At 34.9% G+C, this 27793-nt stretch overlaps 2 protein-coding genes and 1 pseudogene across 2 annotated transcripts; 1 reads left to right on the plus strand and 2 right to left on the minus strand.

The window, feature by feature from the left end:
* Nucleotides 1–1196: 1196 nt before the first annotated feature.
* On the minus strand, nucleotides 1197–3400 carry LOC144255442 (S-adenosylmethionine decarboxylase proenzyme pseudogene; annotated as a pseudogene).
* Nucleotides 3401–11554: 8154 nt separating this feature from the next.
* On the plus strand, nucleotides 11555–12484 carry LOC113176192 (olfactory receptor 4Q2). The gene has a single exon (XM_026380628.2). It carries the CDS (start codon nucleotides 11555–11557, stop codon nucleotides 12482–12484), a length of 930 nt encoding a protein of 309 aa, XP_026236413.2.
* Nucleotides 12485–20778: 8294 nt separating this feature from the next.
* On the minus strand, nucleotides 20779–21711 carry LOC113176186 (olfactory receptor 4K14). Its single transcript, XM_026380621.1, has one exon. The coding sequence runs from the start codon at nucleotides 21709–21711 to the stop codon at nucleotides 20779–20781; it is 933 nt and encodes a 310-aa protein (XP_026236406.1).
* Between the last annotated feature and the right edge of the window lie 6082 nt (nucleotides 21712–27793).

Raw genomic sequence — 27793 nt, forward strand, 5'->3', positions numbered from 1 at the left:
TCAGCATTTGGTTTTATGGAATTGGCTCACTTCATGTAGCATTATGTTCTCCAACCCCATCCATTTACCTGTAAATGCCACGATTTTATTTTCTTTTATTTCTGTGTAATATCCCATTGTGTGTATGTACCATATTTTTTTAATCCATTCATCTACTGAAGGGCATCTAGGTTGATTCCACTGTTTAGTTATTCTGAATTGTGCTGCTATTAACATTGATGTGGTTGTGTCCCTGTAGTATGCTCTTTTTAAGTCCTTTGGGTATAGACAAGGAGTGGAATAGCTGGTCAAATGGTGGTTCCATTCCCAGTTTTCTAAGGAATCTCAATACTGCTTTCCAGATTAGTTGCTCCAATTTGTAATCCACCAGCAATATATGAATGTACTTCCCCCCCCACTTCCTTGCCAACATTTATTGTTGTTTGTATGCATAATAGCTGCCAATCTGACTAGATTGAGATGAAATCTTAGAGTAATTTTGATTTGCATTTCTCTAATGCTAGATCATTTAATGAATCTAGGACAACCTATATGTTAAATCTTCCCACTTATCTACTTTTCTACCACTACTTAGCAAGTTAGTAAAGGCATGGTATTCCATTAGAAGCTAATCACATTTATAAAAGAACACAGCATTGCATGGGGTATACAGTTCAGTCAGTACACTCTAATCTCAATCTATAACTCTATGCCTCCTCCCTGCTAGTCAATATTGGAGATGCTCAAAATTCTTTTGTGGGAGACATTTAATTTTGTCACTGATATTTCAAAAGGGCCTATGCCAATAAAATGAAGGCCAAGTTAGTACGTCTTTAAAAGAAAATTAAGCCCAGAGACTTCCTCATTTCCCCACCTGGGGTGTAAGATTAGTATATAAACCCACAGTGTAAGTGTATTGCTTCATTTGTGGGGCTGGAGGGAAGACACCAGGTTGAGGGAAGAAATCAAAGGACTACAAATGCAGAAATAATTACTAAAAGAGTAAACAATTATTAAGAGAGTAATTGGAATAATTTTCTTAAGGATTTGTCTTGTGAAATAAAAATTTAATTGCTGTTGCAAAAGCATCTGTATGAAGTAAAAACTGGTTTTAATAACCTTAGTAGAGAATATTCTAGAATACGGAGGTAACTGGATGTAAAATGCTGTCAGCAATTTAATAGAACATTCCCAGATGGTGAGGGTGAGGCCAACACCTAATGAGGACAAAAGCCTGGTATGTGGGAAATTTTGGATGATACCTGCAGAAATACTACACAGTGAATAAACCAAATTGAATTATTTTTGCAAGTGTTGAAAAGTTTCATCCTTTGCAGTGATACAACTTTTTCACAACTTTTCATGTAGAACTGGTCCATAACTTCTGGGTCAATCTCACCCATCAGAATATCCAGGGTTTAATCTGGCTGACTTGTTACCTGACTCTCTGGGAAATCCAGAGTATAAAAGTACCAACAGCAGAATTTATACGTTCCATACAATATGCTGCTCCATTTGGGAAGATTGCATTAAGAAATTCTATTTCTTCTTGGAAATTCCAGTGTGGGTATCCTTAATGAGAAGGCTTCATGAAAGTTTTACAAGAATAAAAGAATCTTTGAATTGAGTCGAATCCACTGTAATCCCTAGCAAGCTTCAACAGGGGAACCAGTGCTTTCAGCAAGAGGGTGGTACTACATGTCTTCAAAATGAAACCTCTGTTGGAGACAAGCATGTTATTCTCACTGAGTACATAAGCTTCTGGCTTGTCAGTTTTTGTCACACTTAGGATTGAACATTTTACATCCTTCAAAATATATTCCACTCTGATTCTTGGGTTAGTGTGAAGATTCCCAGACCCTTGGTTTGCGGCCAGGAGAAACAAACCTCCAGCAGCTTCTTGATCTCTTTGAAAAATGTGCAGCTTCTGACACTGTGAGAGTGAGAACAACCAACAACCACAGAAAGTCAACTAAGTCAAATCTCTTCTCCTGCTGCTGCTGCTGCTGCCGCTGCTGCCGCTGCTGCTGCTGCCGCTGCTGCCGCTGCTGCAGATTATACAGCAGTTACTAAATTTCAGGTTCTAAAATTTAGGTGCCTTTTTTTGGCTATAACTTTATATTAATTTTTTAAAAAAGGATTAATAAAATTTTTCTAGCTTTTTTTTTTTGTGTGTGTGTGTGTGTATGCATGTGTGAGCAAAAGTTATATGTGACTCTGCTGGAAAGAGTCGCAGACACAGTTCCGAAATGGCAGATACACTTTAGTGTATTGTAGTACACTGCTTTTCTATTACAAAGAGTGGAGCAAGTGCTAACTAATGTTGCCTGCCATACCATGTAAGACTTATTTCTATAATTTCTAATTAATTTTCTCAATCTGGCTCATAGCCTTCATCAGTTAACAGTCCATCCACTGTGCTGGCCATGGTGGACTGTACTAATGGTTTCAGAAGTTTCAGTCCATGGTCCCTTGACTTCATTGATATGGTTTAAGATGAAGCAACATATGGCAGAAGGTTGAAGCAGAGGAAAGTTTCTCAGGACATAGCAGTCCGAAAGCTGAGAGGGAGAGGGGGAAGGGGCCATGGGGAAGATGAACCCTTCTACGGCATGCCCCCAAAGATCTGCTTACTCCAGTCATTCTTCATAGGCCTAAAGTTACCATCCTGAAAAGTAGTTATTACAAATTATTAATCCATTAAATGGATCAATCTACTTATTTGATTACTGCTCTCACAATCCAAACATTTCAGTTATGAACATTCTTGTATTAACACCTCATTTGCAAACCATAATATTCTCCTCTGGCCTCTAAAATCTCTTGTTCATTTCACAATCCCAAATGGATTTAGTCTACTTTCAAGAGTCACTATCATCTTAACAGTTCCAAGACAGCCTCAAAGTCCGAGTCCAAAGTCTTATCTGAGATTTTAGGTAACTCTTGTCTGTGATACCCTATGATGATCAAGAATAAATTACATACACCCCAAATACAATGGTACAGAGTTAGTATACCCATTCCAAAATGGAGGAATGAGGCACAGAATGAAGGGGAAACATCACCAGACCTAAATCCATCCAGGCAAACATTTCATGTAGTTCCATTTCTGTCATATTGATCACATGTTGGTGAAGTATGATCTTCAAAGAGCTTGGACAGCCCTGCCCATTTGGTCTTGGTGATTGAATCCCAAATGGACTCTCTTTTAGCCTGCTTCTTTCCACTGCCAGCACTTTTTCTTGGCAGACAGTCCAGATTATTGACATCTCTTCATTCCTGAGGTCTCCATCCCACCTTTGTCTTTACCTTCACAGATTTTCACATCACCCGCTCAGTGGTGGACCCTGCTACACTTTGATTGGCCTTACAGGTTTCCTTTGAAATCTTTGTGGAAGCCTCTATGACCGCTCAACTTCATCATCCTACACACTTGTGGAACCAGCTCCATATGGATGATTCCAAGATCTGCCACCAGCTTGAGCAGCAGCTGGAAATCCTGGAATCACAACTTTGGCAGGGTAACTAAGTATGGAGAAACAACTTTCTAGTTTCCTTTGTGTGATCAGGATAACTCCACAATGTCTTCCAAAAAGGAATTTTTATTTTACCCTTGTGCCTACTGTGCATGTTCTCACCAATTCTTGAGACACCCTCAATGTATCTTTATTATTGTCTACTTAGCATAACTTGAGTGGCAATAATTTCATCAAACCATATCTTTCTTGGCCCCAGTTTTACACACACTTTTCAGCCTGAACTGCAAGTTTTAAAAGTTCTTTTGCTTTGCTTTATATTCCTTATTCTTACAGTGAATCTGCTTAAATGCCAAAAACAATTCCCATGCCATTGCCTGAATTCTGTGCTGCCTTGAAATTTCCTCCATCAGATTAATTAGTCTATCACCTTTCAACATGGCATCACACAAAGTCTAAGGACATGGAAAAAGACAAGTTCTTTGCCAGAATATGATAAGCATGGCCTCTTGTCAAATTCTCAATATAGTCCCCTCTTCCCTTTAAAACCTTATAACCACAATATTTATTGTCCACATTCCTATTGGAATTCTTGTCTTCTGAGTTCCCACCAGAATTACCCATCAAGATGTTTATAACATTGTAGGGGGCTGGGGGTGTGGCTCAAGCGGTAGCGCACTCGCCTGGCATGCGTGCGGCCTGGGTTTGATCCTAAGCACCACATACAGACAAAGATGTTGTTTCTGCCCAAAACTAAAAAATAAATATTAAGAAAATTCTCTCTCTTTCTCTCTTAAAAAAAAAGATGTTTATAACATTGTAAATATTAACCATCCTGTTTCTCCAAACTTTCCCTAACTCTTCCCACAAAAATTTTCCAAAGACTTCTAAATCACTTAATCAGGTTATTTACAGCAATGACCCTGCTCCCAATACTAATTTTTGTGCTAGTCAGTTTTTCATTGTTGTGACACAAATACCTGACAAAAACGACTTAGAGGAGGAAAAGTTTATTTTGGGTTCATGATTTCAGAGGTTAGTCCATGATCAGCTGATACAATTGCTTTGGACCTGAGGTAAGGCAGAGAATTATAACAAAACAGCATGCTGGAGGGAAGCAGCTCAGGATATAGCAACCAGGAAACAGAGTAGGAGAGTGGAAGGGTCCACAGGAAAGATGAATCCTGGCAGGGCATAACCCTGGTTACCACCCAGAACAGTAGTTCTTTCAAATTATTAATGCATAAATGGATTATCCACTGATTAGAATATAGTTCTTATGATCTGATAATTTCACCTCTTAATATTTCTACATTAACACAAGAAGTTTTTTTTGGGACACCTCTTACCCCATCCACAGTAGTGCTAATATAATATGGTGCAAATACATTGGAAATCCTTAGGCAGTTTCATGCCTATCCTATCATCCAGTAATTCAATCCAAGTCATACGTCTAAGAGGACTGAGTGATTATGTCCATAAGAAATGTGCAAAACTATTGATAGCAGCTCTGAAAACACCACAAGTATACAATAAGAGATGAAAGGATTTTAAAAATGTAGACTGTTACTCAGTGGGATAGAATATTACATTGAAAAAAATAAACTTATGATAAGAATGAATCTCACATGTATTTATTGAAAATTTAAAGTACAATCATCATAAAATGGTATGTATTATTTAATGTATTTCTGGAACAGGAAAAACTAACATAATGATAGGGCAATTTCATCTACCTATCACATTATTTTGTATTTTCACAGATTCTACTTCTCTCTACCTATGTAAAATTTATGTAAGCTCTATGTGTTGAATTTGGCTGTGCAAACACTGGCAAATATATATATATATAAACATTTACCATGGCTCATGCCTGTAATTCCAAAGGCTCCAGAGACTGAGGCAGGAGAATTATGAATTCAAAGCCAGCCTCAGCAATAGCAAGGCACTAAGCAACTGAGACCCTGTCTCTAAATTAAATTTATAAAAAGGGTAGGTGATGTGGCTCAGAGATTGAGTGACCCTGACTTCAATCCCTAGTACTAAAAAAACCAGAGTCATTTACTAGTACACATGAGAATTTGATGTTGGCACATTTTGAATAAACACTATTTTGCAGAGGTTTTCATATATATGTTAGACCTCTTAGAAAGCATTAACATAAAATTATAAAAGGTAGAGATAAACAAGACATCATTGTTCCTGCAACATTCTTTGACAAAGAGTATCCTGAAATCATAATATTTGATAAAACAAGAAATCTTTTTTTTTTGTCCAAAATTAAAATTTTGGGTGATACGTGTATTGAAGATACATTTATATCTGAGAGGAAAAGAAATTTTAGTTGAGGAACATAAAAGGGTTTCAGGTTTTTGACTTGTTGAAAATTATGAAAGTTGTTGATCAATGTAAATATAACCATCTTGATACAATAGTCTAAAAGAAGCCTTTTAAATAATTCTTACAGAAGATAAGTTAATTAATTTTGGAATTATCAGAAAAATGCAATAGTTTGATTTTCAAAGAAGAAAAATAAAACAAAGGAAAAACAGATAAGAAAAATATTATCCTTTACATGAATGGTGGGTTAATGCAAGTTGATATTTATCTTGTAATTTATAAAGGTCATTTTTTACCTTTTAAATATTTAACAAAAACACATTTGTATTGGTAATTGAGGTGATTTTAAATCTCCTGGTATAAGTATATAACCAGAGGTATAGCGAGATGAGAACATTAGTCCATTTCATTACTCCCTTTAGTAGATGTGTTTTTTTTTTCTTAAAAGTTAAAAAATTCTAAGCTATGCATATTTGAGAAATCAACACATGAAGTGGTCAATTCAGAGCCAATGACAACTAAGAAACTTTAGACATTTTTGACTGGAATTTCAAAGCCATAGACAAAATATTTGGTTTTACAGGCCATTTTCTGATATAATTAACATAGACTATTAAATGAAAGAAACAAGTAATTAGCAGACTTGTTTGCCATGTAAGAGATCAAACAATTAAAAATAAGACATGTCTTTCATATTAACTATGAACTATCCTGTCTACAAAATAGTAATACAAGTGTTTCCAAATCCAAAACAGATTAATTGCAGAGAAAAATTACAAAGTTAGTTATGTCCGCAGTCAGAAGGAGGTGACTGTTAAGAAGCAATTGGGAGGGGGGATAGCAGAGAATAGGACAGACAGCAGAATACATCAGACACTAGAAAGGCAATTTGTCAATCAATGGAAGGGTAACTGATGTGATTCAGCAATCTGTATACGGGGTATAATTGGGAGTTCATAACCCACTTGAATCAAACTGTGAAATATGATGTATTAAGAACTATGTAATGTTTTGAACGACCAACAATAAAAAAAAAAGTGAGGCACTATGCAAAAAAAAAGAAGCAATTATTTATCATATTTCCAATTGTTATCATTTACATATGAGGTGTCCCCCAGAAAGGTCATGTGTAAGACAATGTTAGAATGTTCAGAGGTGAAGTGATTAGATTATGAGGTCTGACCTAATCAATGAATTCATCCACTGATATGAATTGACTGGGCAGCCACTGTAGGTAGGTAGGGTGTGGTGCAGGAAGTAGGTCACTGGGGACATGTCTTTGGGGTTTATCTTTTGTTCCTGGTAAACAGAGCTCTCTGTCTGTTTCCTGGTTGCCATGTCCACACTGCTTCACTCTGGGACTCTGTTCTACCATGCTGTTCTGCCTCACTTCAGACCTGGAGATATGGATTTGGCTGACCATACACAACCTTTGAAACCATGAGCCAAAATACATGAAATTGTCAGATCTTCTGGTCACACTGATGAAAAAGCTAACTGAAATACTGATTAAGCTTGAAAACCTAATCTTTGGTTACATAATAGGATTAATGAAAATGATATTTATGGCCACCAAATTTTTCTAAGAAATTTTCTATAATAAATTGAAATATATTGTAATATATCTGGTCTTTTTATTTTATTATTTTCTTAATACTTTTATTTATTTATGTAGTGCTTAGGAATCAAATCCAGTGACCCATGCATATGAGGCAAGTGCTGTACCACTGAGCCACAACCCTAGTCCATGTTCTTAAATTTTTATTACTTTAGATCTTTGAAGTTACCTACTTTTTAAGTAGACAGTCAGCTTTCACATATATATCTATGCATGGAAACATGAATATATTGTTTGGAAGCTAATGTCTTTTTTTGTTTATTCTTTATAGTAAAATTTGTACACTAATTAAAGATTCTAACTTGCTTACTACATAGAGTTTTAATTGCTAAGGGAATTCACTAACATCATACAAGGTTTTCCCAGGGTCATTAATTGATACATTTCTCATGTTGTCTTATTCAGCTTCAAAATAAAAGGGACATACCTCTTTTTTTGGTAGAACTGAATCATAACAAGGAAGACTGACCAAAGTAAGAGCAAGTGAAAGAAACCTTGAACAGTCTCAGTTTTTTCCAGTCTCAACTTCAAAAACAAGATAGAGAGGTATGGAGAAAAGAAGTTGAGGATATTTTTATGTGATGTTTTCTTAAATAAAATATATTTTCCAATTTCAAAAGTAAGACACATTTATTGCAGAACACTTGTTAATATTAAAAAGCTATTAGAAATCATAAGAGGCTCTGTCATTCCACCATGCAAAGAAATTGTTTAAATGCTTTGAATGCATCTCAAGGTATTTTTCTACTGAAATTAATTTTTTTCCCATTTGTTCAAAAAAATCTGTCTATTTTCTTAAACATTCATATCTTATTTTGGCTTATTTTAAAAATACAAGGCTCTTGAAACTTTCCTTACTAATTATAAGAACATCAATGTAATCTTTTATATTAAGAACATACATGCATCTGCATTTCCCCACTTCAGCTTTTGCCTCTGGCATTTGTGTTTTTGAGATGATAAAGGGAGTTTGCTCATCTTCATCAAATGAAATCTACTTTCTTCTGTGATTTCTGATTTATAATGATCCTTTAAAAAGTTTCACTAATAATATAAAATACAATGAGCCACATATACTCACTTGTATATTTATTTAGACATTTTATTTTTTGAACTTTTATTTAAATGCTTAAAACATTGGAATTTATTTTTCTGTATGTCTCTAGTAGCTAACCAGTCCTTCTCCAAAGAACTTTCCAATGATTTGAAAATCACTTTATCATCAACAGCACCTTTTAAATAATTGCCTTTGTTCTGAACTCTCTGGATTTCTTCCATCTATTTATCATTATTGTTTATGGAAAGTAAAGAACCATACCAATTGCTGTAGGTTTATGGTACATTTTATTTTATTTTATTTAATAAGAGAGAGAGAGTGGGGGGGGGGAGAGAGAGAGAGAGAGAGAGAGAGAGAGAGAGAGAGAGGAGAGAGAGAGAATTTTTTAATATTTATTTTTTAGTTCTCGGCAGACACAACATCTTTGTTGGTATGTGGTGCTGAGGATCGAACCTGGGCCGCACGCATGCCAGGCGAGCGCACTACCGCTTGAGCCACATCCCCAGCTCCTATGGTACATTTTAATATCAAATCTATCTGTCTGTTTCTCTTCTCTAAAATTTTTGTAGAGATTCTTTAAGCATATATTGAAGGGACTGGTAGGAAAAAGGATGAGGGATATGTTCCTGTCTCCCTGGTGAAGTGAGTTTGTCAGAATTTCAAATGTGATTTTAGATATATTTCCAGTCCAGCTCATTTGTAGTAAATTTACTGATCAATACTTATCTACCTTGGTTTCAGTGCTGCTATAACTCAAAATATTTTGTGTGGTAGATGATCTATCTGTGTGGTAGATTGTGAGCCAGTATAGTTAGTGACTATCACAAACCTTGTTATTTATTAATTTAAAAAAATATTAATTTTAAAAAATATATAAAACAGGCAATTCTCTGATATGAAATCCTTGATAACTAAATACTAGTTATATATGGGTTCAAATCTGACTTAACCTCATTACCTTTTATAGGCTTTTTTCTTTTTAATTAACATGAAATAATTGTACATATTTGTGTGGTATGGTGTGGAAGGTAAATTTTATAAGCCAATAGTGAAAAGTAGTGTTGATAGTTTAATGAATTTATGGTTCCCTTAAATTTGTGTAAAACTTATACATGTATGCATTATTTTTCATTAAAATGCTATTATCTATATATACTATATTCACATTTTAAAGTTAATATTGTATCTTACACATATTTTCATTTTTAAATTATTACACTGTTGATGGACTTCTGGAGTGCTTTCTAATATTGATTATTTAGACAATGTTATTATTGATCATTTTTATTTGAAAATTTATGCTATAAATCCTAGAAGTTGAGTCTCTTTCAAGATGTTGTATAACTTTTACATCTAAAATAAAGTACCAAGTTCTCCCCCAAATGTGCCCATGTTTGAACAGTAATATGTAAGGATTCTCAAATCCCCATTTTACACACTCAAGGTTGTGATTAAAACTTTGTAACAATTCCCTTTGTTATTGGATTGTGAATGTCTGAATTCCTAAATCTCTAAATGTCAAAATTCCATATTGTTGGCCAGTGTAAATAGGTACTTACTTCCTTATTCATTTATCTTTTTGATTCTATAATATGTAAGATATTTCTATAGTTTTAGTGTGCCCATAACATGTGAGTACAAGACTAAAAATCTATCTTTTACAAAAAGAAGGTAAGTAATTTGGCTTAAAATTTGTTATACTGAAAACTGGTCTTCATGTTCTTATCATTAGTAGTCACTTTCAGAATTAGCATTTAATGTCACCTGTGGTCTTTTCCAAAAGCATATAATATTGCATATGCAATCATGTATCAGTTAGGTGTAAAATCAAACTGAGTTTTAAAATAAGAATAAGTTGTAAGAATATATGGATTGCCAAAATTAACAGTGTTTGCTTTTGGCATTGTAAGAAAAGTATTTTCGGGCTGGGGATGTGGCTCAAGTGGTAGCGCGCTCACCTGGCATGCGTGTGGCCCAGGTTCGATCCTCAGCACCACATACCAACAAAGATGTTGTGTCCGCCGAGAATTAAAAAATAAATATTAAAAATTCTCTCTCTCTCTTTCTCTCTCTCTCTCTCTCTCTCTCTCTCTCTCTCTCTCCTCTCTCACTCTCTCTTTAAAAAAATATATATTATATTAAAAAACATTCATTATTTTGATAGTTAGATAAAAAATTATACATATGAAACTGAATAAAGTGAAAATTTGTTGAAAAACAAATCTATTATTTAAAACTTGCTTTATAACAACCTGAGATTATTTGATGTCATACCTAAACTATGACATTGTTCTTAGGACAAGTTCCAAAATTTTAATTAAGTGAAATTTTTACCTATAATTTAAGTAAATTCTTAATATGTAATAGTTAAATTGCACAAAGAGAGAAAATCCAACTGTATATGGTTTTCACATAAAATTAAGAAATGTCATAAACCTTGAAGATATGTATTACTACATGAATTCTCAAAAAGCTTATATATTTATCAGAAATATGGTTGAGTTCATTGTGAAATTAGAAATTATCCAGGACTAAGAAGAAAATTCAAATTGTCACAATAAACTTCCGTTTTTTATCATTAGTTTTAATGTTCTTTCTTAAATAGTTTAGTTTTCCATGTATATACAATTTATTGTATTTTAAATATAGTCTTGTCTTCTTTTTCTTCATTATATAACCATTTTTCTTAGTTTAATAACTATTTTTATAAATATAATTTTACCAAGATAGTTTTTAAATGTTGTCATTTTACTTCATATATTCCTTCATATTTTAAGGTTTTAGTGTAAAATTATATAATATTTTTATATGCATAATTGCCTTTATTGACAAACATTTTATTTAAGCTAACATTTATAATAACTTTTATTCTTGTTGACTTGCCTAAATGGAAAGTATCCTGTTCATAAATTTCGAGATGTAAAATATGTATGCTAAAACAAAGAAAATTCTCTAATATCTAAATTTTGATTTACTATGTGTCTCTTTAGAAATAAGATTTTTGTATTTGATGTGACATATCTATTTTGAATGCTGCTAATGTTCTGTCTTTCAATATTTTTTATCTAGGTAAAACCAAGTCAAATGGATGAAAACCAAACAGAAGGGGTGAAAGAGTTTGCTCTGGCAGGATTCTCAGAAAATTCATCTATTGAGGCAGGGCTATTTTTATTATTCCTTTTCTTTTATGTGTCCACATGGGTAGGCAATGTCCTCATCATGGTGACAGTGGCCTCTGATAACTACCTAAATTCATCGCCTATGTACTTCCTTCTTGGTAACCTCTCATTCCTTGATCTGTGCTATTCAACAGTAACAACCCCTAAGCTTCTGGCTGACTTCCTTGATAATAAAAAGCTCATTCCCTACAACCAGTGCATTGTGCAACTCTTCTTCCTGCATTTTGTAGGGGCAGCTGAAATGTTCCTGCTCACAGTGATGGCTTATGATCGCTATGTAGCAATCTGTCGCCCTCTGCACTATACTACAGTCATGAGTCGGGGTCTGTGCTGCGTGTTGGTGGTTGCCTCATGGATGGGAGGATTTGTGCACTCCACTGTCCAGACCATCCTCACCATCCGTTTACCCTTTTGTGGGCCAAACCAGGTGGATAACTTCTTCTGTGATGTCCCCCCTGTCATCAAACTTGCATGTGCAGACACCTTTGTCATTGAACTTCTCATGGTATCTAACAGTGGGTTGATATCAACCAGCTCCTTTGTGGTGCTGATTTGTTCCTACACCACTATCCTGGTTAAGATTCGCTCCAAGGAAGGAAGGAGAAAAGCTCTCTCCACCTGTGCATCCCACCTCATGGTGGTAACACTCTTTTTTGGACCCTGTATTTTCATCTACGCCCGCCCTTTCTCCACTTTTTCCGTGGACAAGATGGTATCTGTACTCTACAATGTCATTACCCCCATGCTAAACCCCCTCATCTACACACTTCGGAACAAAGAGGTCAAGTCTGCCATGCGAAAGCTGTGGGATAGGAGTAGACTTTGGAAAAAATAGGAGACATGAGACACTGAAGTGAGTTTTTGATAGCAGAGACTATGAGAATACTACTTTTTGACTAATGAATCAGGAGGCAGAAGCCTCTATGTTTAATTGTCTTCCATTAAGTCACAATGCCACTGCTTCTGGCTTTATATCTAAACTGTGCAAGATTGCTGAATTGTTCTGTATTCTGCTTTCTTTTCTTAACTGAAGCAAATATAGTTTGTGTTTTCCTATTGATTTGTGTTTTTAAATTTTATCTCTTCATCTGATAAAATTTCATTCCATGATCTCTTTGTGCTCAGTTTGTCACTACAAACTGCCACAAACTATTCTTTCTGAGCTCTCAATAGCTTCTTATTTGCTTAGCTACAGACTTTACTTTCTTTGCAGTTTCAAATTATTCTCATTACATTCAATTCAATGAGAAACTTGTGTTTCTTATTCTCACTAAATATTTTAAAAGATAAATGTTTGATGAGTTAATGATTTACATTTATGAATGGGATATATTTGTTAGTTAATGGGATATATTTGTCAGTTTTGTCAGCTCACCACACCACTGATATCTAGAAGGGAAAGTGAGGGAGCAATCATTTAATAATTGTGGGTTCAAATATTCCTCTTTTAATTCTCAGCCAAGTGAATTTGGATGAATCAGCTAGAACATGGGAGCCCTAATTTCCTCTTCTCTTCCATGACTAGAAAGACCAACTTCTCAATGCTGTTATGAAAATTAAAAAAGCACAGGATGTGAGTGGGTCTGAGTTGGTATGTGGCTCATAGCAGTGTTCAACAAATATTTATTCATTAAAATTGATTTTTTTCAATATGAAAAAAGTATAAATGATGAAACTTTGAACTAGTGAATTTACCTTAATGTAGCAACAGTTTGATGCATTGTCACTAGTTTTTGGAGGACACTGTAAAGTGTATAGGAAAGAGTATATGGTACTTTCACCTTTGTCAATTGTTGGGCACAGTTTATATCACTATCACCCCTTGAATCCTTAGAGTTACATTAAGTCATAGACCTGTTTTACTGCATAATGAGTCTTTATATTCAAAGAAAGGAAAACTAAATTGATATTCAAGTTTAGAACAAACAATACAAATAAAATATAAATCTAAAATACGAATAAACTGAAATATTTTCATTTTGACACCATTTTTAGTCAGGGGATGATAAAAGCAAATTCAGCAACTGGTTTTGTCACAAATAGAGATAGAAGACAAGAGCATTTGGTAATCATTAAAGATTGTAATTTTATCTTTATTCTCGTTATATTTCTAAAATTGTTACCATAGCTAAAGTAAAATGAATAAAATAGAGACCAAAAAATGTGTTGAATTAGTGTAGAAGGCTTTATATCTACTGTCATCCATGTGATGTTGACTAGGGAAGAATATTTCAAAGTTCTAACCTTTTCCCATACTTGGAAACATAACTTGTAAACCTTTTTTGAAGCATTGGGAACTCTGAGTAAACAGGAGTTGATGAGATTATTATAAAAAGCAACTCAAAGTCAATACCTGACACCAACCAAAGCTCATATGGATATACCACTATTATTATGATAGAATTCCATAAAATATCTCAATGTTGAGCAGATAATTAAGTAATCTAATTCATAATATACACAACTATGAATACTGACTCTGTCTATGGGAAGGTGAGTATGGAATCAGATGGGTCTATATTTGAATTTGGTTGGAACTTTAATAATTCCACCAGTGGCATGACTCCCTAGACGCCAAGCTGTGCAGCCAGCCTCCTGGTCCCTGCCAAGAAGTGGCAATGGAATGATGAATCAGTGGAGCAGCTGAGTGGTGGCCTCAGTAAGTTGAGGTACAGTTGGCAGGCATAGCCTATGGCCATGTGGAGCTCTCCTGGTAGGCATGGGTGAGGATAGCACTGAGGTGAGCTGAGGATAGCCAAGTCATGCCAACCTGTCATCCTTCATAGGCCAGGCCTGGGTGCTGTTCTGATGCCTGCTGCAGAAGCCTGCTCCAAGCAGCATCCATCCAATGACTTCAACCTCCCCCTTCCTGATCTGCCATGAGAAAAATGAAAATGGAGGAAATTGAATGAAGTTGTGACTCAAGAATTGACCAATAGTGTTAGTACCATTTCCAAGCTCTAATTAACATAAGTTTGGACCAATAGCAATGAACCAAGTGCTATATAAAGCACTAGACTAGCACACTTGGTCGGGGAAACCTGCTACCACGTTCCTTCTTGCACTGCAAGAATTCTGTTCCTGTTCTTCAATAAATCCTACTGTTATACTCACTCATCCTGGTCAGCAGAGCTCATTCTTTGGAACTTAGGAGATAAAAACCCAGGAAGAAGAATAAATTAACAGTGAACTGCTAGAGTCTGCTACCACATTGGAGGGCATAGCCCACCAATGAGAGCTGCAATACTCTGCAGAGATCTGCCCGTAATGCAGTGAGGCACTTCCTTGGATAGGGTCCCCAGGTTATTCTCAATGGAAGGGGAGATACCTGGAGAGCCAATGGTTGAAAGTATATAGTTTTACTCTATGAAAGTCTTTTTAAACTTTTCTTCAAGTGTCATCTGAAGTCAAAGAAGAGATAAAAATGAAGCCTGGAGCTGTGATTTGAACCTATAGCCTCAGTGACTTGGGAGGCTGAGGCAGGAGTATCCCAAAATCAAGACCAGGTTGGACAAATTAACATGGCCTTAAGAAATTTAGTGAGACCTGTCTTAAAATAAAAAATCAAAGAAAGAGATGGAGGGGGTGCTGAAGATGTAACTTGAGGAAAATTGATATTGTTTTACATGTTTGTACCATCTTTATCATCAAAATTAAACAGATACTATTTATATATATAATTATTCAATAAATAAATGCATCCCAGGGTTCAATCTTTAGTAGAAAAAAAATTATTCTACATAGAAATAAAATTTTACTTCCAAAAAATATCCTGAAATGTTGAGGTTTTATTTGAGAACTGAATATGTAGAAATTACTTACAATAGTAAAATGCTTCAGTTAAATAATTTAAAATTTATTTTAATATTCATGTTGAAGAGAAACATTGATATATCACAGAGAATTAGAAGAAGAATCAGTTGATCTCTCAATGATTGCAGTTAAAAAGAAGAAGGAATATGTCAGATTCCTTGAACTTCTCAGAAATTTCTTATTGACCTTGTCTTTTAGCCATAAACAATATATTTTAGGAGATTGCATTGTTAGAATTAGTATATCCTAGTGATATACTTCTGGTAACACATCCTGCTCCCTTAATAGAGCATTTTCTCATAAGAAAATCTTTCTAAACAGTATTTTGTGCAAGTGGTTGACATTAGCAAATATCCAATAATTTTTAATGCTAGTAGTGATTAAGAGTGAGTTGAGGCAGTTTACAGTGAAAAGCAGACTTCTGAGATTAATACCTACAATTAAAATTCCTACAATTTAAATCCTAATGTCAATTACAGAGCCATATTATTTGCATTTTATGTTTGAGTGTGGGGTATCATTGTTGCCAGGCTGGCCTCAGACTTGCAATCTTTCTGCTTCAGACTCCCAAGTAGCTGGGATTACAGGTAAGCCACACTGAGGCTGGCTTGCTTGCTTTTTAAAAAAAGCCTACACTGTATCACGCATTTAAATTACCTCATTAAAAAATGGGAAATGAGCCAGGTGTGGTGGCCCATGCCTATAATTTCAGCGACTAGGGAGGCTGAGGCAGGAGAATCTCAAATTTGAAGCTAGCCTCATCAAATTAGCGAGAACTTATCCCAAAATAAAAAATAAAATAAAAAGGGCTGCAGTGGTTAAGACCCCTGAGTTGAATGGGAAATGAATTTCACAAAAACTTCCACAGATAGTAACTCCTTTAATTTGCAATTTGTGGTTTCCTCTGAACTGACAATGACAAGTTCCATACCAGAGCCCATAATTTTCACAAAACAGAAACTGATGGTTTCTTGTACTTGAGTTTCACTAACACATCCAACAGCCATGCATATCAGCTTACACAACTAACTAAACCCCGAGATGTCCGCACCTAGACTGACAGTGCAATGATTCATATTCATCCTCAGGAATGAATATGAATTGGTCAAAGAAAGATGGAAACTGGAGTAGAGATTAGAAATGGAGTATGAGTCACTGGGTAGTTCTAAGAGGTTTGAAACCTCATGTGATCATATATTAAGGAACTTTCTATGTGAGTGTTCCTGTGCTGAAAACACACACATGTGTGCACACATACACACACACACACACACATTTCCCTTTCCCTAACTATAAACCTAGGTTGTTTCCTTTAATGGGCTTTTACAACATGTCCTATGTATATTTTGTTCCTGTCTACTTGCCTTCATTCCATTAAACTGAAACATTTGAGAGTCTGGGAATATATGTTCTTAAATATTCTACCTCCAAAACTAGTTCAGTGTCTAAAATATGAATATAGTATGTGTTCAAAAAATATTTATTTAATAACTATATGTATAAATAGCATCTGTTTCATTTTGATGATAAAGATGGTACAAACATGTAGAACAATATTAATTTTCCCCAATAAACTAAAAAATGAGCTATCATATGATCCAGCTATTCTACTTCTTTGTATATCTCCAAATGTAACTAAATCAGTTTAACAAGGAAATAACCTCATGCCATAAGTATCTGACTACTCACAATAGCCAAGATACAGAATTAATCGAGGTACACATCAATGTTAAAATGGATAAACAAAATATGGTATATGTGCAAAATGAAATATTATTCAACCATAAAGAATAATGAAAAGCTGCTCTTGGAGGCAAAATGGATAAGACAGGAGGACATTATGTTAAGGAAAAGCCAAATTCCATAGAGAAGTATAACCTGTTCTTTCTCACATGCAGAATTTTAAAAACTGTCAACCTGATTATGAAATAGTGATTACTAGAAAGTAGAAAGAGGGAATAAAGGACCAGACACTGTGGCACAAACCTATAATACCAGCAACTCAAAAGGTTAAGGCAGGAGGATCATGAGTTCAAAGCTAGTTTCAACAAGTTAGCATGGCCCTAAGCAACTTAGTGAGACCAGTTCTCAGAAAAAAAAAAGCATTGGATGTGGGGAAAAACGGTGAATAGAGGGATGCTGGATTTGATTCATATATGCTGATGCATGTATTGAAATGTTAAATTTCACACAGAGCACCATTAACATGTAAATTTTTTTTTGTTTTTTAATTGCTTTTATTTTTTAAATACATGACAGCAGAATAGATCACATTCTTATTACACATAAAGAACACAATTTTTCATATCTCTGTTTTTATATAAAGTATTTTCACACCAATTCATGTCTTCATACATGTACTTTAAATAAGGATGTCCATCACATTCCACCACCTTTGCTAATAACCTGCCCCCTTCCTTCCCCGCAACCCCTCTGCCCTATCTAGAGTTAGTCTATTTTTCCCATGCGCCCTCTTCCTACTCCACTATAAGTCAGTCACCTTATATCAGAGATAGCATTCACCATTTGTTTTTTGGGGATTGGCTAACTTCACTTAGCATTATCTTCTCCAACTGCACCCATTTACATGCAAATGCCATATTTTTTATCTTTTATTGCTGAATAATATTCCTTTGTGTATGTATGCCACATTTTTAAAATTTTTTTAATTGGTTGTTCAAAACATTACAAAGCTCATGATATATCATCTTTCATACATTAACTCAATTGGGTTGTGAACTCCCATTTTTACTCCAAATACAAATTGCAGAATCACATCGGTTACACACTCACATTTTTACATAATGGCATATTAGTGACTGTTGTATTCTGCTACCTTTCCTATCCCCTTATGCCACATTTTTAATCCATTCATCTACTGAAGGGCATCTAGGTTGGTTCCACAGTTTAGCTATTGTGAATTGTGCTGCTATAAACATTGATGTGGCTATGTGCAATTATTTTATATAAGACGAAGGCACCAAAAACATGCATTGGAGAAAAGATAGCCTCTTCAATAAATGGTGCTGGGAAAACTGGAAATCTATATGCAACAAAATGAAATTAAAATCCCCTCTCTCACCATGCACAAAACTCAACTCAAAGTGGATCAAGAACCTAGGAAGAGAACCAGAGACTCTGCGTCTAATAGAAGAAAAAGTACACCCTAATCTTCATCATGTGGGATTAGGCCCTAACTTCCTTAATAAGACTCCTATAGTGCAAGAATTAAAACCAAGAATCAATAAGTGGGATGGAGTCATACTAACATGTAAAATTAATCTTACTAAAAAATCAAATAAAAATACCTCTATGATCTATTACTGTCAATAGTCAGTATTATATCAATAACTAAGGCAAACATTGACATCCTCTTAAGCTCTTTAAATGTTCATATACATAAGCGGAACTGATTATAAAAATTAATTATGTGGGCTGGGGATGTGGCTCAAGCGGTAGCGTGCTCGCCTGGCATGCGTGCGGCCCAGGTTCGATCCTCAGCACCACATACCAAACAAAGATGTTGTGTCCGCTAAGAACTAAAAAAAAAATAAATATTAAAAAATTCTCTCTCTCTCTCTTAAAAAATTAATTATGTGTAAAGTCTTTAAAATAGAAATACAGTATTGTTATAATAGCAGGTAAAGGATATAATCTTAAGACAAAATTGGAATTCTTGTATGTTCTATTATATTTATGCACATGTGTAGAGTTGCAGTAATAAGGGATGTCAGAAAATATCCACAGCATGTTTCTCTGATTGAAGACTAAGTTCAACAATTTTGGAAGTTTCATCTGGTTATTTAATTTATTCAATTTCTAATCCTTTCCTTTAGTTTGATGTTTCCAAGTCAACCTGTGAGAAAATTGCTTGAATTTCTGAAGGTTAATTTATTTAAAATCAAATTCAACTGTTGTTTAATGATAGTCTTTGTAATATTCAGGAACAAGTCCAAAATAAAGGGGGTGAGGGGAACAAGACAATGAGAAAGAAGGAGAAAGGGAGGGAGGGAGGGAGGGAGGGAGAGAGAGAGAGAGAGAGAGAGAGAGAGAGAGAGAGAGAGAGAGAGAGGGAGATTAAGAGGGAGAGAGAGAGAGAGAGAGAGAGAGAGAGAGAGAGAGAGAGAGATTAAGAGGAAGAGGGAGAGAAAAGAAAAGAGGAAAAAAGGGGGGATTCTATCAAGATGGAAGAAAAATCAGTGGAGTATATGAAGGGGATTGAGTGGGAGGGAAAGGGGATGGGATAAGGGAGGAATTTTCCTATGTACATGTATGAATACGCTACAGTGAATCTTACCAACATGTACATCCCAAAGACACTAATTTTAAAAGAAAACCTATAAGTAAATAGCAGAAAGATCAGTAGAGAAAAGAAAACAAGGGAAGAGGAGAGAGAGAAGAGGAAGTAATGGGAATTGAATTTGAGAAAATCATATTCCATGATTTTATAAGTGTGACAAAATGAATCCTAATGTTATGTATAATTAAAAAGGGCCAATAAAAAAATAAAAACAAAAATTCAGCATAAGATCTGAATTTGTGGAATCCAAGAACATACTTCCTATTAAATGATGGCCCAAAGGGTAGGATCATCTCAGTAAAAGATGTAGTGCTTATTGAGAATCAACTTTAAGTGAAATGTATTAATTTAATAACCGTATGCATATTAACTGTAACATAATAGAAATAATTTAGCCATAAAAATAAATTTTAATAAAATATTCATTTTCCCAGTTTCAACTAACTACTGAAATTGCCTATCAGTTGCAAGCATTTTTTTTTAAATAAAAGCATTAAGCATAATATACACAAGGAAAAATATGATTTTTAAAATTGATAGTATCTTGAATTAGTGAACTATTTTGTCCTCTCAAGCTTATCAAAATCAGTATACAAATGCAGTGGGCATTTATTATTTAAACCCAGTCTACCCTCTGAGTGCCAAATATATCATGTTTTGAATATTTCCCATTGCTATAATAGGCTATGACTATGAAATGAAAATTAATTTTGTATCAACATTTTAAGCAAAATAACTAGTAACATAAATCATGTTTTAACAGAGAAAGGTAATCATAGAGTTAACTTTAAAATGTATATGGGTGACAATTATGCATCATCTACATAGGCATTCATATAAATATGAAAATATGTATATAAATTATATAAATAATTTTGTTGCAGTAAATCACCTTTTACAGAACATATTATAATTATGTAAACACAGGTCAGAAAGAAATCTTTGATAAGAATCATATTTAAGAATCTATATCTCCTGAATAAGTGGAAGCATGAGAGACCATGGAAAGCAGGAAGTCAGTGAAAATTCACAACTTGGTTCCACAGTTTCTTCATAGCTGTTTTCATCTCCTCATTTCTCAATGTGTAGATAAGGGGGTTCAAGAGTGGAGTGAAAATAGTGTAAAACACAGACAAGAGCTTGTCCACAGAAAACCTACTAAAGGGCCACAGGTAAATGAAAATGCAGGGCCCAAAGAAAAGTGTGACCACCATGATATGGGCAGAGCAAGTGGACAGAGCTTTGGTGACACCTCCTGCAGCACGCTGCCGGACACTGAGGAGGATGGCAGTGTAGGAGATCATGACCAGCAGGAAACAGCTGACGGAAATCAAGCCACTGTCTGAGATCATAAGTATACCCAAGACATAGGTGTCCATGCAGGCAAGTTTGATCACCAGAGGAAGGTCGCAGAAGAAGCTGTCCACCTCATTGGGGCCGCAGTAAGGTAAATTCACAGTAAAGGCTACTTGAGTGATGGAATGCAGAAATCCAATGACCCAGGAAATGAGCACCAGCTTGATGCAAGTCTGCCGGCTCATCATTGTCATATAGTGCAAGGGTTTGCATATGGCCACGTATCTGTCATAGGCCATGGAAACCAGCAGCACCATCTCAGCCCCTCCAGTAAAGTGCAAGAGAAAGATTTGAAACATACATCCTCCAAAGGAGATTATCTTTCTATCACTAAGGAAATCTCTGATCATCTTGGGGGTGGCAAATGAGGATAGCCACATATCCAAGAAGGACAGATTCCCTAGCAGGAAGTACATAGGGGAGGACTGCAAGTTGGGGGCAGAAATTACAGTGACCACAATGAGGAGGTTACCCAGAATAATGGCTACATACATCCCAGAGAAAAATACAAATAAAAATTTTTGTAGATATTGTGAAGAACAGAGTCCATGCAATACAAATTCTGACACCACCGAATAATTTTTCATTTCCATTGTCCCAGATATCAGATTCTGCTCTGCATCAACACAAAGAAATGGTAATCATGTCATTCATGTCAGGTTGCAAGAACCTAGAGCACATTATGAGAAGGGGAGTCCTCACTCACAGAAAGACAAATATTGCATGATCTTAATAATATGTGGAATCTAGAAAAGTGGAATGCATAAAAACAGAATATAATGTAGTTATCAGATGGTGGGAGGTGAGAGAATATGGGCAAAGTTGGTCAAAAGGCAAAAAGTTGTAGTTACACAAGAGAATCTATTTAACATCATAGCTAGCAACAGTATATTGTATACTTCAATGTTGTGGAGACAGCAGATTTTTAATGTTCTAACTACAAAAAAATGGCAATGCATGTAAAATAGCTTGACTTAGCCATCCCACAACATATATGAAAATATATATATTTGTACATCATAAATATATATAATTTGTACACCATAAATATATATAATTTTATCAATTAAAATATAAGCAAAGGCAGGAAGATAGAATGGTAGAAAAATCAGGAAGGCAGGCAAATAGGATGAAGGAAAGAAGAAAGGAACGAAAGTAGAAAAGAATGAAGGAAGGAAGGGAAGAGAGGTGTTAAGTGAAAGTGCTATCAACTGTCAGGCACATGAAAGTGATCAGCTAGGGGTTGTTTCAATATAAGTTTCATACGTAACAGATAATTTAACAATAGATGGAATTTTATAAACAAGTCCATACCAACATGTACATCTGCCTCTTTCAGACTTTCGTGTTTCCATGGGGGTAGTTGTACATTCTAGAAGACTTCAGCATAGGTGAGAGCTGTTGAAACATTTTTTCCCCTCACTTTGGAGCCTTTGTCCGTGGGAGATGTGGAAGTAATCTAGTGCAGAGAATGAACCAAGAATATTTAAGAGGATTTCCTGGTTTTTTATTTACCCACCAGGGTACTACCATTGTCCATGGGCAATTGTTTTTAAACATCAGACCTAAAAATTGAAGTTGCAACTTAGTTTAAAATTATTATTATGTCAAACAGAAAATTGCACACACACCTCCTCCCCATTGATGTCCACAAAAACAAAAACAAAAACAAAACAAAACAAAAAAAAACAAGGAAAAAAATTTGGTGGGTGTCTGTATGTATATACCCAAATACCAATCAATGTATCTCTGTCCTGAGTCAGGAGAAGCAGTGGATGACAAATTTAAGAGAACAAGTATTATTTAAGCTAAAAAACCAGGTTCTGAATGTAAAGTGTATTAAGGTGTTGCTTATAAACACAGGATAGTCTCAGATCTTAAAACTAGATTATCTTTATTTGTATTTATCTTTTTTTTTTTGTTTTAATGTGGTGCTGAGGATCAAACCCAGGGTCTCACACATGCGAGGCAAGCTCTCTACCACTGAGCCATAAGCCCAGCCCTTAAAACTAGATTATGTTTGTTCTTTAGATATTTTATGGTAACAGCACTATTGTGTTGTATGTGTTACAGAATGGCATATTCTCAGAGAACATCTTTGAGGAAAGAGATCTAATAATAGCATAGTTACATGAGGATTTTAATTTATTTTAATTTTCATTCTTTTAAATTAAAATGTAATATAGTTTTAGTCTAAAGTATTAACTAATGCCTTGTGGACACCATGAACATAATCACAACTGAAGAACATTTGCTGGTTTGGCTGTTAGCCTGACAGCCATCCTAGTGTGTATCACACATGCCATAGATCAGTACCTCTACTTGTATTCTTTACCTTTTTTGTACCTATGACAGTTTTCACATGTAATTTAAAAATATAATTTAATTTAGTGTTTCGTTTAAATGAAGATTAAGTGGATAGTTAAAATAATCAAGTGGAAAACTAAGGAGATTAATATAAAGATCTCTTACTTGCTTTTGAGTCAACTGTATTCTAAAATCAAACCATTGAATTGTACTCTAAAAATGAATTAACTTTATGATACATAAATTATAATTCAATAATGTTCTATTGAGATGGATATTAAAAATATAAAATAGACTCAAATAGAGTTCTAATTTCGGAGAACTCTTTATAATTTAACAATTATAAAATTGTTAAATGAGTATTAAGTTTATTATCAGAAAACAGTAGGTTAATTTTGTATAAAAATAATAGCATTTTAAAATTTAAATACAAGGAACCACAGAACCACAGATAGAAAAATACATCTTACAATGATAAAATTTAATTTTAAGTAACAAATTATTATGATGCACTCAAGTGACAAAGTATAAGATAATAGAATAAATGAGTCTCTATTAGACTCATATCTTAAAAGGTGTTCATATCCATGTCAAAAGCTCTTTACTTACCTAGAGGTAAAGTGCTCAATGCTGAAATTGCAGGTCACCAAATTTGTATATCACATCTTCTATACATGCTTGAATGGAGCTTTTGAAACCACTTACAATTTTATTACAGATGTGATTTATTTGCATCTTTCTCCTGCCTCCTAAAAGATAATTTGAGGAGAGCATCATTTTAAGAAGACAGAAAACTTCAGACTTCAGCTTTCTTTGGATTTAAGATATAATACATATATATCCTCTGCCCCACAGAATTAAGAACACTTTAATGATGGGACACTCGTGATCAACTCCCATAATGGAGGCTGGGGAATAAATCATCCTAGAGTGGAAATTTGTGGTAATGAATCTCATTCTTTTCCCCAGGTAACACAAGAAGGAAATTTCAAAGATCTGCCCTATTAAATGAGCATGATTGAAATTATTTTAATAATTTAATCAGAAAAATATATGTCCTTATCTAGTTAATAGACTAAAATTTTTTCCTTTATACAATCAAATTAAATACAGAGATTCTGAAAATACACTGAAAATTTATGTATTCTGCACATGATTTTATATAGTTTTTAATCAAGCATAATACTGAAGAAAACTTATTCATACTAGGAGTCAGATTTGAATGTGACAGAATATTTGTCATCTCTGGATTTATATTGTCAGGTATCATACAGTCTCCTGGTTATGGGTTACTCTGGACATCTGCTATAATTGATAGGCTGCTTACTTATCAGTATCATTGATGTAATGCAGACTTCTCCCACCAATGGATCTTTGCTGATTACAAATATCCCAGAATGTTCTGCTGAATCATTACCACATTTACAACCATTCATGTGACACTCACTGTATGCACAACCAGATTTATAAGGGAATCACCACCAAGACAGCCTCTGAGTGAACCAAGAAGTCTCACATTCTATATTGACATCAGATAATTGTCTTTCACTTAAAATTAGCCACAAAATTTTTGTAAGTTTGGTTTCCCTCTTTAAAACACACTGATGGTAATTATTAAATAAAGATTACAGAAACAGGCTACCAGCTTCAATGTAATTTGTTCCTGAAGTATGGTTATCATGTGGGTACAAATACATAATATAAAGAATTACATAGAAATTTGTAACAGCCAGATGAAGAGTATGCTTGATTTGGAGGAAGGGAAGGACACTAAAAATGTTGTTAATTTTATGTGTCAACTTAGAGGGTGCTTTTGAATGACACATTTAAATTGCACTTTGAGTAATGTAGAATGCCCTCCATAATGAAGGCTAGGATTAAAAAAAGACCAGTGTTCCCAAGCAGGAGGGGTCCTCCCCTTTAGACATCATCCTTGCCGCCCACTCTCCTGGGTCTCCATGGCTGATACTGCAGATTCTGGATTTGCAAGTATGTGTCTCTGTTTTTCTGTCTCTTTATATATATGTATTTGTGTTGATTTTCTCTGAAGAATCCTAATAAATTAAATATAAAGTCAACAGTAGAAACATTCAAAAAGTGAACAGATATAAAAGTGCTTTTAAAAATCTTTGTGTCTGCAAAAGAAACACAATAATATTAAACTCCACCTGGTTAACTATATTTACCATCTTGTGATACCCAGACTCACCACATAGTCATGCTAATTTTAACTCCTTATCCAGCATGTGCACCACACATCTGACAAACCGTGCAGTCCTGAGCCCTTGATCTGCCAAAATGGAAGTTTTTCTAATCCACAGAACTTTGAGTGTATTAGAGAAAAAAAATGAAAATAATTGATCTTTTTTATACAGAAAGACATTTAAAAAATGAAAAAGTATACATAAAAAACCCTGAAGAGATACATAAAAACATGAGAAAATAACATTTTAAAAATAAAAGAAATTATATAGCAATACATAATAAAGGTTGGTTCAATGATATCAAACAAAAATTAACCAGAAATTACTTTCTTCACATACCAAGTTTAGAATGAATACATCAAACATTAGTTCAGATATGATAATAAAAGTAGTAAAAATTAAAAAAAGAGAAAATAATAAATAATCAGTATATTGCCTTCTCTTCCCAGGTAAAATGGTGAGGATTTGGAGAATTTTGAGTAGAGAGGTGTTAATACTGATCAGGATTTTGGAGAAAAACTGAATGCTGTGCTGGAAAAGGGCAGGGTGGATAGGAGTCTAGACTTGCAGCAAGTTGACTAATTCAGGCCAGGTGTTACAACAGCCCACACTTGAAGGGAACATGGGAAGCAAAAAGTCCTGGTCAGATTCTAAAAGTGTTTCAACATTAGAGGCAATAGGATTTCCTGAAGATCATTATCGAGAACAAATATAATAGATCAATCATGCCCAATTCCAGATGTTTTAGCCTACAAAGCTAAACAGATGAAGTTGCCATTAAGTAATATGGCTAAAAATGGTATGTGTAGACATTTTGGAAGAAAGATAAAGAGGATAATTTTAGACCTATTGAATTGAAATTCTGATTCTGAGTCAAACTGGGGAGACTGAATAACTCCTGGATATATGAGTTCAGAGTTCAGGAGAGAAGGTATTATGGTTTGAATCTAGAATGTCTCCCTAAGGTTCATGTGTGGAAGACTTGGACACCAATATAGCAATTGGCAGGGGTGGATAATGAGGGCTCTGACCTCAGCAGTCAATGAATCCATTGCTAGCAGAAGGGACTGCTGAGAAATGTTGATAGTTGCAGGTGGTGGGGCATAATTGGAAGGAGGTCACTAGAGGAATGCTCTAGAAGGGCATTTCTAGTCTCTATCCTGCCCCACACCCCCCCCCCCCATTCTCCTTCGGCCTCCTGGCTGTAAGAAAAGCATCTTTTCTCCATGATGTTCTGCCTTAAAGCAATGCAGGCAGCTCATCATGGACTCAAACTCTTAAAACATGAGCCAAAATAAATCCTTGCTCCTAATAAGTTATTTATATCAGGTGCTTTAGTCACAACAGTGAAATACTAACCCAAAAGTCTAGACTGTATATATAAATTTGAAAATAATTACTGTGTAGCCTATTTTGCCAGTATCCTGGTCTCATCTCCTCAGCATATAACATTTATATACAAGCTAAAATGCAAAAAGTTACCACTCTTGATTGAAAGCTGTTTGGCTAATCCTACTGTACTTTACACTTTGGGTAGGAAGAGAAGAGTGAGGGATTTAATGTCTTGGAAAGCAACCTCCAGGCAATACTAATAAATACTACAGCACCCTCTATGCACACAGGCTAGGCTAATTCCTAGGTGCATGTTGTATGTGGTTTCCAGACTTCCAGAAAGGGAATGAATCTCAGTTTCTGGCAGTGCTATGCTGGTGGGTAACACATGGGTTGTTGCATTCTCTTCCTCTCTGGTCTCACTTTATCTACCAGGAAAGTACAGGTTTTTTTCTGAGATCACTTCTGCCAGTAAAACTATTTGTACTCAAATTCTTATATCAGAGATCTCTAAGTAAACACAAATTAAGGGAGTTAACACTAGTAGTGACCCTATGGAAACATGCTCAAATTGGGATGTTAAAATTGAATCACTCACAGGCCCGATGGCAAGAGGCCCCTGTTGTTGGTGGTAAGATGACGATAACCTTGCACACAGGGCAACATCTCAGTTAGCAAGACTCTGGCCTGGGATTGTTTAGGTTGAGATAGATGTCTAGAATTTGAGAGAGGTGAGATTATGTTACTTTATAAGAATAGTGAGCAGGCTGATTATAGATTAGGACCCAAAGCACTGGCAGAAGTAAAGAGCAGGCAGAGGTCATTCAGTTAT

Source organism: Urocitellus parryii, chromosome 6 (assembly GCF_045843805.1).
Source record: "Urocitellus parryii isolate mUroPar1 chromosome 6, mUroPar1.hap1, whole genome shotgun sequence".
Taxonomy (NCBI): Eukaryota; Metazoa; Chordata; class Mammalia; order Rodentia; family Sciuridae; genus Urocitellus; species Urocitellus parryii.

Excerpts from the sequence above, each read along its gene's own strand:
- LOC113176192 (XM_026380628.2), top strand. The coding sequence starts at position 11,555 with ATGGATGAAAACCAAACAGAAGGGGTGAAAGAGTTTGCTCTGGCAGGA.
- LOC113176186 (XM_026380621.1), bottom strand. The coding sequence starts at position 21,711 with ATGGAAATGAAAAATTATTCGGTGGTGTCAGAATTTGTATTGCATGGA.